At 42.8% G+C, this 13,838-nt stretch overlaps 1 protein-coding gene across 4 annotated transcripts in view; it reads right to left on the reverse strand.

Moving 5' to 3' along the window:
• The window catches only part of DNAH11 (dynein axonemal heavy chain 11), a 596,997-nt gene that overhangs the window by 383,713 nt on the left and 199,446 nt on the right, over positions 1-13,838 (reverse strand). For 3 of the 4 annotated variants that reach the window (XM_033930891.1, XM_033930892.1, XM_033930893.1), the window contains 3 exons: positions 13,233-13,391; positions 6,437-6,559; positions 4,485-4,607 (listed from right to left, as the gene is read on the reverse strand). In XM_033930891.1, coding sequence (XP_033786782.1) covers positions 4,485-4,607; positions 6,437-6,559; positions 13,233-13,391 — 405 coding nt within the window. Of the gene's footprint in view, positions 1-4,484; positions 4,608-6,436; positions 6,560-13,232; positions 13,392-13,838 lie in introns of those variants that run through there. The other variant, XM_033930894.1, reaches the window with a different exon arrangement.

The raw sequence follows: 13,838 nt of genomic DNA on the forward strand, positions 1-13,838 counted from the left end.
TACATCTTAACCTCTCTATATCCTTTGAAACCTGGATCAAGAATTAAATTATGTCCTCTGACTCAGGAATAATCTATGAAAATAGACTTGAGGGAGGGGTAGAGGGAAGGGAAAAAAACAGACATTGGACCCAAACAGATGTTGGATCACAGGGTAGGGAAGGAAGGAGAGATGAGATACAGATCAGAGGGAGGGAGGAAAGAAAGATGGAGAGAGGGTGGTGGGCAGTAGGCAAAGAAACAGGGAGAAGTCAGGCTACAAGAGTGGGGAGGGAAGACAGAGAGGTTAGATGATTGGCTATAAAAGATGGAGGAAGAGGAGATGCTGGGAATGTTGGAACCTTTTTGGAGAAGCCATAAGGCTATAATGGGGAGTAAATGAAAAAAGAAGGGACTAGGAGGCTAGGGAAGGAGTGATATGGGAAATGGGAGAGCTATGGAGTGAGAGAGGGAAATGGGTCCTGGAAATGATGAGGGCAGGAGCAATTTCCAGTTGCTGCTGCTATAGCAGGTGTTTTACAAAGCAGCTTGAATCCCCAAATGGTAGTACCAAGAGACTACCTCTAGAGGTCAGCAGTGCCATTTTGAAGGTACTAGTGAGTAGGGCTTGCTCTTTTACCCATCACTGCTGGAGTGAGTCAAAGTATGTAGCTGAGTGGAGGAGAGCTGGCTGGAAGGCAGCTGATGCAAATGTGGGGGTGGGGGAATATGGTTGGTTGGGAGCCTATGCAGGTGGGAGAGGGGGAAACTGGCTGCTTGGAAGCTGATGTAAGCAGGCGGGCTAACTTTTAGGTAGCAGGAGCAGACGGGTGCTAATGCAATGGGGGTAGTGACATGAACAGAAAAGTTGGCCTGAAACAGTTCTAATTGATTCAGAATGCTGCAAAAAGACTAAAAGAAGTCTGCTTCCACATACAATTCAGCACTCCTCTTACTGATTTAGAAGTGTATTCACTCTACAGCTCCTCAACCTTTCTCCCTTTACCCTACCCTGGGAACTCCATTCTTCGGGTAAGTCTCTTTAGTCTGTACCCTTCTCCTCTGCTGACAACTCCCGACTCTGCCCCTTCTGCCTTGCTGCACTGTATGCCCGGAACAACCTGCCTGAATCAGAACGTCAGGCTCCAACTCTGGTGGTATTCAAATCCAAGCTCAAAACCCACTTTTTTGAAGCTGTGTTAAGATCCTAACCCTTCCAACTTGTAATACACTAAATCTGTTTCTCATTGCCTCTCTAGCCCTTACCATCTCTACCTCTCCATCCCTTTGTATTTCCCTTAATGAGCAGCATATATTGATTCACCCTTTGTCCTGTCTCCTGTGTGTCTGTCATAATTAGATTATAAGCTCTTTCAAGCAGGGACTGTCTCTTGCGTGCTTAATGTACAGTGCTGCAAACATCTGGTAGCGCTACAGAAATATTAAATAATAGTAGTAGTAGCAGAAGGTTGTAAGTGATGTGACCACATCATTTTTGCAAAAAAATCCACTGCCTTCAGTGCAATACAAAGCTAAATTTAAAACTATCTGCCTCTTTTACAAAGCCGCGCAGCAACAGCCCCAAAGCCCTTTAAATCTCTATGGGCTTCGGGGCCATTAGCGCAGAGCAGCCGGTAGCGTGGCTTTGTAAGAGGCCTTATGTCTTGTCTTCAAGGCCTTAACCGAAATGGACCAGAGTACTTGAAGAACAGGATCTCCCTGTACTGACCTCATAGGTCACTAAGGTTCTTCAAAGGAGTATCCCTCTCCAAGAACATCACACTATGTGATACCTCTAACAAGCCTTCTCTGGAGTAGACCCCCCGTGCATACACTCTGGAATGCCTCCCTGAAGAAAGTCTTTTGTTAAAACCTATTTCTAATTCAGGAAGCAGGTGAAAGTTTGGCTCTCCAACCAGGCCTTTAATGGAAGTAGTAATTAACTTGCTAGTCATATATACATAAGGAGTGACACAGGCTGCATATATTACAGAAGGACATGTTTATCTATTACTACCCTAGCTAAGATGATAATCAAGCACCTTTCTGACCTATGTGTAACCATCTTTAAATTAGTCCCTTAATTTTGTTACTCTAATGTCTTACCTATAATGTGCTTTATAAATTGGTAATGAGGTCCACTCTAGTATAGCAATGAACACAAACAGAATCATGTAATGCCACCAGTTTCTTATACCATCTGTTTGCATGAGAATATTTTATAACAAAGTTTGGCAGAATTTTTTTCTCAAAATACATATGAAGCAATTATATGACTATGCATAAAAGTAAACCGACATCATAGGCAGCAACATTTTAAAATGATGGGCTGTGCCAAATACAATACAATTACCCCTACCAGGAAACTATGAAGGCGCTTATTCAATATTTAGGGTGCTCAGCATTCACTTGTTACCCACTTAGGATTGACATGCTTATTTACATATACCCTAAATTCTATTATGTGGCACCTATAAAATCGGTGCCGGTCAGAACAACACTTAACATTTAGGTGCACCCATTAAGGCCAATGAAAACCAGGCTTAAATGCCGCACACATGGATCAGACATATTCTATAACAGTATGCCTAACTTTTGGGAATGCCCATGATCCGCTCATGCTCCTCACCTAGCCATTCCCCCTTTTGAGATTCATGCATTAGAATTTACATATACCACTTTATAGAACGTGCTTAGAAAGCTCTTGCATGCAACTTCTAAACAGTGCCAACTAGCATCAATTATTAGCTGTTAATTGCCAATTATCAGCACTGATCAGCTGTCAGGGCTCAGCCCAGCCCAGATCTCTCTTGCCTGCTCCCAGACTCTCCTGCTTTCTGCCGCCGTTCCCTGTAGTGCAAGCCTGTGGTTTTAAAGCAGGCCTGTACTGTGGGGAACGGCGGCAGAGAGCAGGAGAGTCTGGCAAGCAGGGAAGAGAGATCAGGCACCGCAGCCTGCTCTCTGCTGCTCCAAAGCTCTGCCCCGAATCTGCCTGCCCTGACTCTCCCGCTCTCGCCCCGAATCTCTCCTGCCACCATCCTCTCACCCTGAATCTCTCCTATCCTTCCCGCACTGGGAGCCCGTGGTTTTAACCTGCTGATTAAAGCGGGTTAAAGCCATGGGCTCCCTGCCCAACAAAAAAGTTAAAAAAGAAAAAGTTTTAAAAAAAAATCACGATGCCACCCCCCATGCGCTGATGCCCCACAAAAGGCAGGAGGGTTGCTAACTCTCTCCTGTCATGTTAAACCTCCTGGTCTGTCTGGCCGGGCCCGGCTCACCTCCCTCCCTGTTTCAAAATCTAGTCAGGCCACCGGGCCCACCCACCCACCAACAAACAAACCGCAGGAAGGATGCCAACTCCCTCCTGCTACCCCCCCCCGAACACCCCCTACCCATTCCAAGCCCCCTTTCCACCCCCCTCCCGTACCTTTAACAGAGCAGGAGGGATGCTCATCGCCTCCTGCTCCAATGACTGCAGCGACGACTCTGAGGCCTTAGGCCCTGCCCCGCTGCATCATGTGATGCATGGGGAGGAGCCTAAGGCCCTGATTGGCTCAGGTTCCCACCTTGGGAGGGGCCTGGGGCCTGGGGCAATTAGGGACTTCCTTAGGCTCAGCCCTAAGGAAGTCCCTAATTGGCTCAGGTGCCCCTGGCCCCTCCCAATCAGGGCCTTAGGCCCCGCCCCATGCATCACATGATGCGCCTGGGTGGGGCCTAAAGCCTCAGAGTCGTCGCTGGAGTCATTGGAGCAAGAGGGGTTGAGCATCCCTCCTGCTCCGTTAGGTACAGAGAGGGGGTTGGAAAGGGGGCTTGGAATGGGTAGGGGGTATCCAGGGGGTGTGGCAGGAGGGAGTTGGCATCTTTCCTGCAGTTTGTTTATTAGTGGGTGGGTGGGTAGGCCTGGCCCAGCCAACCAGCCTGACTAGATTTAGAAACAGGGAGGGAGATGGGCCGGGCTAGGCCCGGCCAGACCAGGAGGATAACATGGCAGGAGGAAGTTGGCAACCTTCCTGCCTTTTGTGGGGCATCGGCGCATGGGGGGGGGCATCGCGACTTTTTATAAAACTTTTTCTTTTTTTTTACTTTTTTGTCAGGCGGGGAGCCCATGGGGAGGGCAGCGTCGGGTGTTTGCAGGAGGGAGTGGGTTTGCCAATAGTAAAAACCGACTCAAAGTAGCCAAGCAATTGTTAGTGAATCAATCGCTTGGCTATTTTGCATGGGGTTTTACTAATTTGCATGGGACAATCGGGATCAGATTGCTACAGGCATTAGTGAATAGCACAGGAGGGAAATCTGGTCGTAAAGGGCTCACAAACCGATCGGTACACGATCGGTTTGCTTAGTGAGTCTAGCCTTAAGTTGCTCGCACCACGGGTCACACTATACAGAATCTAGGGCACTGTGAAAAATTAGCAGTATGGGCATAGGAAATGCAATGCCATTAGGTTAAAAGATGGTTCAGTATAGTACAAGAACAGTATCAGGAATTTAAAAACCTAAACTTACTTGGTTGTTTTCCAAAGTTTCAAACAATTGTTCATCAGATTTTAGCAAAGATATGCCTGTCCTATGGTGCGGTTCATAAGAAAATTCCATGGTAAGCCATGTCCGACTGATCTCTGCAAGAATCTAATTGTAAGCAGCAGAAAAAATTGAAGAAATCACATCTGTATGCTGAGAAACAGAGAACATTTAAATATATATTTATCTGGGCAGAAATGCAAACCCACATTGAAATATATGAGTAGAATATGATTCAGTTAAGGAAATTGAATATTAAGTGGAATTATTTTTATTTGCAGGTCTTGAATTTTAGGATCAATGTTATATGACCATAAGCAAAAGCAATACATAGGGACCGATATTCAGACTGCGGAAGACAGTCTGGCTAACTCCCACAGTCAACGGTGACTGGGCCGTTTCAGGGGACCAGCAAAGAATAGGGGGGAGGGGGGTTGCCACTATTAAATTAATCAAAGGCTGCTAAATGGATTAGCACTTGCTAAATGCTAAGACACTCATTATATCCCCATGGATTTCTTAGCATTTAGCACACGCTAATCATTAGTGTATGCTAAATCACTTACCCCCTCTTTTATTAACACATAGCGTGGGTTTTAACGCCGGCAGCGGTGGTAACTGCTCGAACGCTCATAGGAATTCTATGAGCGTCGGAGCAGTTACCGCTGCTGCCGGCATTAAAACCTGCACTTCGCATTAGTAAAAGAGGGGGGTTAGCGCCCGTTGATGAACTCCCCCCTAAGTAGATATTCAGTGCTGGCTGGTTAAATTATTTAAGTGGCACAATTTGGCTACTCAACTTAGCTGGCCAGTGCTTAAATATTTGCAGCTAACAGCTAACAATGAATATTCAACAGAGATAGTTAGCTATCTCCTGTTGGAATATTAGTGGCTAGCTGTCCAAACACTATTTATCCGGCCAGGAACTATTCCTGGCTGGTTAAAAAGTGCTGAATGTGCTGAAAGGTTCTCAGCCAAACCAACCAACTTCCTAAATTCTGAGTGTTATTTTGCCAATGTAATAATAATAATAATTTTATTTTTTATATACCGCCAAAGCCAAAGTAGTTTGAGGCTGTTTACAATAAGAAGAGCTGGACAGTCAGTGACGACATAACAATGAAGTCCTTGAATACAATGAATATTTAGAATAACAGTGATGTCTTTGAATACATGCATATTTGTGGGGAGGGAGAGAAACAGAGTGGAAGTCACATTGTAGGGACGTCAAGTACAAGTAAGTAGACTACGGGGGAAAGGCTTTAAGAGTTCTTGGTTACAAATCGGTTAAACAGGTTGGTTTTGACTAGTTTTCTGAATAGCTGAAAAGAGTGTTATCTAATTTGCAGAAACGAAATTCTCTGTTTTGACATTGTTTCAGATCATTGATTGAACCGTATTCACGTCATTCTCTTCTTTGGGCTGAGAAACTTTTCAGCACCCCTCGTATATACTGTGCAATCAACACCAATTGCTCTAAATCAGTGGTTCCCAAACCCTGTCCTGGGGGATCCCCAGCCAGTCGGGTTTTCAAGATATCCCTAATGAATACGCATGAGAGAAATTTGCATATAATGGAAGCAACAGGTATGCAAATCTCTCTCATGCATATTCATTAGGGATATCTTGAAAACCCGACTGGCTGGGGGGTCCCCCAGGACAGGGTTTTGGAACCACTGCTCTAAATGGTTTACAACATAAAAATGCTTACATCACTTTATCAAATACAGTCCAATTGACATTGTTACATATTTATGAAAAAAAAACAGTTATTAACAACTTAGGGAACCTGAAATAGGTATCTATTGTAAAAGAAGACAATTTCACAAACCAAGGGCCACAACTTTAAATATTTTCTTATGGATTGATGACAATCATACAGTCCAAAATACACTGTAAGTCAGCAATGAACTGCAATGAGAACTAGATCCACCCACCTTTTCTGTACCCATCTCTTTTACTGCTTTGTCTACAATATTTCGAACTTCATCTTCCACCTTATATAGCTGCAATCCCAGTAGGTCAGCCAAAGTTGTGTCTTCACTCATTGAAAACTTGACCTATGGGACAAAAATAAAATATTGCTTCATAAGAAAGAAACCCTTTGCTTGTTCTTGTGAAGCAGATATCTGTGAGGTATAAAATTGAGAATGAAACTGGGCAAGTTTATCTACTATCAGTTTGGGACAGTTGACAGAATTCCCCTTCACAGCTACAATTATACTCACTTTTCCCTTGAATTGCCAACATAATAATTTGTTTTATTGGCTTGTTCGTAAAAGTATCTTCTAATAGCCTTGATGAAAAAGACCACTTTCCCTATTTCGGGTTTTTTCTGAGTTTTATTAATTCTGTGATGGTTTTACCATCATGAGATTATTTTTATGGTGGCTTTCCAGACTAGCAATTTTATCACTTCAGCTCTTTTTCTAATTATGGCTAAAGAAAGAGAAGCACAGGCAAAAAAAACAAAGGAGGCAGACACCCCTGCACAAACAAAATCTGACAAGCAAGAGTAGAAGGAACCAGGTCTTCAAATTTTAATATCAAGCAAAAGTGCAATGTAAGTCAATAAGACAGTCAATAAGTCAAAAAAACATATGACAAGTCGTCGGACTCAACACGCAATGAGGGACATAATCGAAAGAGACATCTAAGTCCATATACGTCCATCTCGCAAGTCGTCCAAAGTTAAAAAGAGCCTATGACACATTTTCGAAAGATACGTCCAACTTTTTTTTACTTTCGAAAATCGTCTAATTATACATCCTGCCGATCTGATCGTCCAAGCTGCTAAATCATCCATCTTTCCGAACAAGTCCAAAACGCCTAGAACAAGCCCTGTTGGACGTGGGAGGAGTCTGCAAAGTGATAGACTGCACACCCAGATATGCCACCTAAATAGTGGGGTATCTTACAGGGCACTGCTGTGAACTTCACAAAAAGGGTCCCATGGCTTCTCCTCACTACAGCTCCCTTATAGGTGATGGTGAGCCCCCCAAACCACCTCCAGAATCCCCTAGACCAACTTATCTACCACCCCAATAGCCCTTATGGCTACAGGAGCCACTTATATGCCAGTAAAAAATGGTTTTGAGGGTGTATAGGGGAGTGCACATGTTTAAGTATCAATGCAATGATTGCAGGGGCTTATGGGCATGGGTCCTCTTCTTTATGGGTCCCTAACCCACCCCCAAGATGACTTAAGCTACCTCTCTCTGGGCTGGACGACTAGGCTTTCCTATGCCAGGCGGCCAGGTGATGATGGTCTGGAGGCTGAAATTTAAAGTTATGAATAAAATTTTTATGGGGTTGGGGGTAGTGTGTGGGGGTCTGTGTTATGTGTTTGAAGTGCTTATCTGGTGAGTTTAGGTGGGTTTTACATGGTCTAAGTCACAACGTCCAAGTTCCGTCTAAGCTCTGTTGTTAAATTTTCGGTTTTACATGCTGTACGACTAAGTCTAACTGGCCCACGTCCTGCCCATCTCCCGTCCTCGACACGGCTCCCGAAACGCCCTGTTTAGCTTTGGACGTTGAGCGGCACTATGAAGGCCTAGGTCGTTTTTAAATACATCCAAAATCCGGTTTTATTATCGGCGCTTGGACGTTTTTGAGAAATGTTCGTCCAAGTGCCGACTTAGGCCGGTTTTTGGACGTTTTTCTCTTTCGATTATGAGCCCCAATGTGTTTCGGCTACAGCAACTGCATCAGGAGTCCATACATATCTATTCTTTCATCTTTTTGGAACTGTTTTTCACAATTGGTTTGTTTATTACAGGATATGTATGACCTGGCTATTGTGGCAGCCTCCCAAACTCTAAAACTAGGCATGTCATCAGTTTTAAACCTAAGATACTTATTTCATCCCTTACTAACAGCCTCCACAAATTCTGGATATTCCTGTTTATAGACCTCTTATGTGACCCTGGTTTCACTTCAATCCCTGCTACTGTTAAAACTATCAGAGTGTGAACTGAAATTTTGTTTTTAGTATTGCATACCATGTAAGATATTTGCATTTCCTCTGGGATAAACCAGTAATCATTTCTCAAATAGAATATATAGTCCCTATCCAATTAATGATTCTCACATTAAATATCCATCAAGTGCAATTCTTATAGAGACAATTTCAGCAGCTTAATTACAGAGTGGCTAGGGGATCTATCCTTAGATCAACGCATATCTGTAGGTAACATCTCCTCCTAAATAGAGTACACTCTGTGCCTTTAGTATCAGTGTCATGAAAAGTTCTGCAGACCCATGCACATTAAATAAAGTGATTTTATCCAGACCCTGAGGGGGGAATTAGGTTTATGCCTTTCTTTTTTCTGCCTGGCGTTCCACTTCCTTTTGGGGGGAGGGTGGGGGGGGGTGCTGGTGGGGGGGTGGGGGTGGGGAGGTGGGATTTTGGGGTGGATGGGTGTTTTCTGGGCAGTTATATTTGACATGCTGGTGTATGGTTATCTTTGTTTATGCAACCACTGCTTCTTCTTTATGTGCTGACCGTTGTTGTTGCTGTGTTCATTTTTGCGAGTTTTTCTTTCATGTCAATAAAAAATTGTTACAACCTAAATAAAGTGATTTTAATGTCATTAAGATATTCGGCTAAGATAATATAACATCTCTCCTTATTTTATTAACTGTTGAGGAAAAATAAAACATACATATGCTTAGCTATCATAACTGCAACTCCTCTCTTCTACTGCTGGTGAGAAAAGGTAAAAAAATTGTGAAATGCAACCTTTCTGAAACTTTCTGTATTCGTTAAGAGAATAATACAATAAAGACTTTCATACTCTTCAAATGTTCCATAACCAGTTTCCTTTCAATGGAACTATTAGGCTCATGGTTAATGTATTACCAATCAACCTGCCACAACATAATTAACCACTCATCCTCAAATTCAAACCTTACTACGGGCCAAATTCAGTAAATCAGATCACTAGGTCTACTGAACTTCAGGAAGGCAATAAATCTCACCTCATCCCCTGTTCCCTATGAGAGAAGACCATGCCATATTTTCTCCCACAATGCTCTTCCACACTCTGTCATGCCATTTCCCATCTTTGTCCTACTACAGCATACACCATATTCACCATACTATGTCTGCCATGCTTCAGTCTTTCATACCATATATACCACACAATGTGGCTGTCCCATATCTTCCATGCTATACTTCATGTACACTTGCCTTACCATTTTTGACAAGTTGTATCATGCTATGTCAGTCATACTGAGTGGTGTCAGTCATACTCAGTAGGGGTGGGGGGCAAGCTGCCCAGGGCACCATGTTGGTGGGGGTATCAGCACCTCTCCTCTTCTCTGCCCCCTACCTCTTCCCTTTCTTCCCCTCCACGCATGCACCTCCCTTCCCTTCCAACATACCTCTAGTTGAAGTTGTTCTTCAAAGCAGTCAACAATGTGTTATTTGCAACCCCACTGGCTCTCCTGTTGACGTCACTTCCGGGTGCCACGCATAAGCAGTGACATCAGAGGGAGAGCTGACAGGGTCGTGAAGAGTATGTTGTTGACCGCCACGAACAACTAGAGGCACAGGGGAAGGGAAGGAGGGCGCGTGCAACATGTGGGAATGAGCGGGAGGTGGGCGCACGTGGCAGGTGGGATTCGGGGAAGGAGCGGGCAGGGAGTGCAGAGATGAGGGCAGGGAAGGGGTGCCACCGCCCCGTGTGCCTCTCACCCTCGCTACTTCACTGGCCATACTTCTTAATACTATGTTTACCATGCTATGTTCTGCCATACTATGCTTGCCACACTATGTCTCACTATACCATAAGAACATAAGAATAGCCTTACTGGGTCAGACCAATGGTCCATCAAGCCCAGTAGCCTGTTCTCACGGTGGCCAATCCAGGTCACTAGTACCTGGCCAAAACCCAAGATGTAGCAATATTCCAATCTACCGATACAGGGCAAGCAGTGGCTTCCCCCATGTCTTTCTCAATAACAGACTATGGACTTTTCCTCCAGGAACTTGTCCAAACCTTTCTTAAAACCAGCTAATCTATCCTCTCTTACCACATCCTCTGGCAACGCGTTCCAGAGCTTAACTATTCTCTGAGTGAAAAAAATTTCCTCCAATTGGTTTTAAAAGTATTTCCCTGTAACTTCATCGAATGTCCCCTAGTCTTTGTAATTTTTGATGGAGTGAAAAAAATTGATCCACTTGTACTCGTTCTACTCCACTCAGGATTTTGTAGACTTCAATCATATCTCCCCTCACATTATGTTTTACCTTAATTGTTAATTATGTTTGCCATCTCCATCAGATAATATTTACCAGGCTATCTCCTACCACACTGAAAATGTGGTACAGGTGTTATAACTGTAGCCTCAGCACCCTGGGGCTTTGGTTTCAGGCCCATGCTGCTCCTTGTGACCTTGCGCGGGTTGCTTAGTCCCCCCCCCCCCCCCCCCCCCCCCGCTCATTGTCCCAGGTATATTAGATAGATTGTGAGCCCACTGGGACAGAGAAAAATGCTTGAGTGCCTGAACAAATTAATGTAAACTATTCTGAGCTCCCCTGGGAGAATGGTATAGAAAACTGAAGAAAGGAAAGAAGGAAATTGTAGGATGAGTACCCTTTATAGAATAGCACCTACTGGGGATTTTCCATGCCCAACTTTGGTCATTAGGATTGATAATAGCTGAAACCTGATGTAAATCCTGGTGCACAAGTTGGGTGTGGATCCCTATAATTCTGCATGCATCTTTTGAGAACACGCCTGAATCGCCCATGTTCCTCCCATGGCCACATCCCTTTTGGTGTGCATTCTATGGTATCTGAGCATCCAGGCTTAAAGAAGAGCATATAGTCAGATGTGCATGCAATCCTTAACTGGTGCCAACATCAACAATTGTTTGCTAGTATCCAATTATTGATATTAATTAATTAATTGGTTACATGCAGTTCTCTAGATTGCGTCCAAATGTGGGTACGGATTTTTGGATGCCCTCTATAGAATCCAGGGATCTGCCCTGTGTCCCGCTGTTCGTCGGCCAAGGTTGGCACAGTGATTACAGGACAGGAGTGTCCTATTTATCCTAGCAACACCGCTTGCTGCTCCAAATTCATCAATAACGCTGAATCTTGTTTAAAGACACTATTTTTCATTTTTACTTTATTTTCCTTGTAATATTATGAATTTCTTTAACATTATCTATTGTTTTTAATTCTGCCTTTATTATGTTATATCTCCTCATTTAAATTCTCTTCAAGGTTCTATTTTCCAACGGTTCTCCCTTTTATATCTATTCCTTTTTTTCTCCTCTCTTCCACTACCAAAGTACTAATCAGATCTATGCTATCTAGTTAAAATGTTTAACATTAATCTTCTTCTTTATTTTTTCACTTCTTTATCAACTTTCAGGTGCTTTAGTTAGATTGTGAGCCTTCGGGACAGTAAGGGAATTTTATTAAGCACCTTTCTTACTTCTTACTTTCAATTTAAATGTATATTTTCTTAAAACCGCTTAGAACCTAATGGATGTAGCGGTATACAAGAAATAAATTACATTACATTACATTACATTATATTTTCTGTCTTCTCTTCCCATTCAGAAATCTCTGCACTCTCATAAAACCAGAAGAAAAATAAAATGTTTCTCTAAAGGCACAAGGGAATAGTGCATAGAGAGAGAGGAAACCCCTACCCCTATTTTGCCCCTATACTTTTCTGTTAAATTATCCATTGTATAAGAGTCTGATGAGACCTCATTTAGAATATTGTGTACAATTCCAGAGACTGCACCTTCAAAAAGATATAAATAGGATGGAGTCAGTCCAGAAGAAGGCTACTAAAATTATTGATCTAGGTCATAAGGGGACAGACTTAAAGATCTCAATGTGTTTACTTTGGAGGAAAGATGAGAGATGGGAGATATAATAGAGATGTTTAAATACCTATGTGACATAAATGTACATGAGGTGAGTTCTTTCTGTTGAAAGGAAACTCCAGAGTGAGAGGGCATGGGTTAAAGTTAAGAGGTGATAGACTCAGGAGTAATCTAAGGAAATACTTATTTTTACAGAAAGGGTGGTGGATGCTTGGAATAGTCTCCCGGTAGAGGTGTTGGAGACAGACTGTGCTTGGATTAAAGAAAGCTTACGAGAGGAGGAGATAGTGGATGCTACGAATGGGTAGACAGGATGGGCCATTTGGCCTTTATCTGCTGTCATATTTCTCTGTTTCTATGTCAAGATGAACAAAAAGAACCTGTGCGTCTTTCAAGACTTTTATTATTGTGCCAGGGCAACAATTCATAAAACCTCAAGGCATCTATAAATAAAGCATAATCTATTTTTAAAAAATGATTATAGATTATATCTATACTATAACAAGTCTCACCAGGACCCATTCTGAGCATTTGGGGGAGAATGGGATAGAAAATGAATTATATAAATAAAAAAAGTTCTATATTATAGATGGTTAGATTTTGGTAATAAAGACACAAGCTGCTTTTTGTTCCATCTTGACCTCTGAAGTTGGGTACACTTTTACCTTTGCTGTTTAACCCATTACTATGTGCAGTAGCAGCAGCAACTCAAATTGGTTGATTTTTGGATTGCTCTTGGTTTTCTGCAGTTCAAGAAAGCTGGGGAAAAATAAATTCCCCGATTAGATCAAGAGATTTTGAAAATTTTCTTCCATACATCATATGGCTGCAATTTGGTTGTAGAGGACTGTATATAAATAGAGACCATTGAATACTGACACCTGTTGCCATCATTAGTTGATGCCAGTGCCGATCTCTGATTGCAGGATTCTGTAATTCTGTTACTGCTCTCAGCGATGTCATCAAGTTCTTCAATTTTGAATCCAAACCTACGTAGGCATCCCAGGGACGAACTTCTTTTTCCAATGACATCATTTCCTGCCAAAACACACACACACAAAAAAATTATGGCTAGTACCACCAACACAACTTGAAATTATCACTAGCTATCCTTATCTATTTTATATGCAGCCCTCCCTCCCCACATTTGTGATCTTGTCCCAACTTCTAACCAATCCATATCCCATATGAACTGTTTTTATTTATTTTATTTATTTATAGTCCACTTATAATCTAAGTGGTTTACATTCAGGTAATCAAGTATTTTTCCCTGTCTGTCCTGGTGCGCTCACACACTATCTAATGTACCTTGGGCACTGGGGGGATGAGGTAACTTGCCCAGGGTCACAAGGAGTGGCGTGGGATTTGAACCCACAACCTCAGGGTGCTAATGCTGTAGCTCTAACCACTGCTACAACTGTAACTCTAACCACTGTACAAACGGCTACCAGCACAAAGCCTGTATTCATCCTTCACAATGTTCTC

The sequence above is a fragment of the Geotrypetes seraphini genome, chromosome 2, assembly GCF_902459505.1.
Source record: "Geotrypetes seraphini chromosome 2, aGeoSer1.1, whole genome shotgun sequence".
Taxonomy (NCBI): domain Eukaryota; kingdom Metazoa; phylum Chordata; class Amphibia; order Gymnophiona; family Dermophiidae; genus Geotrypetes; species Geotrypetes seraphini.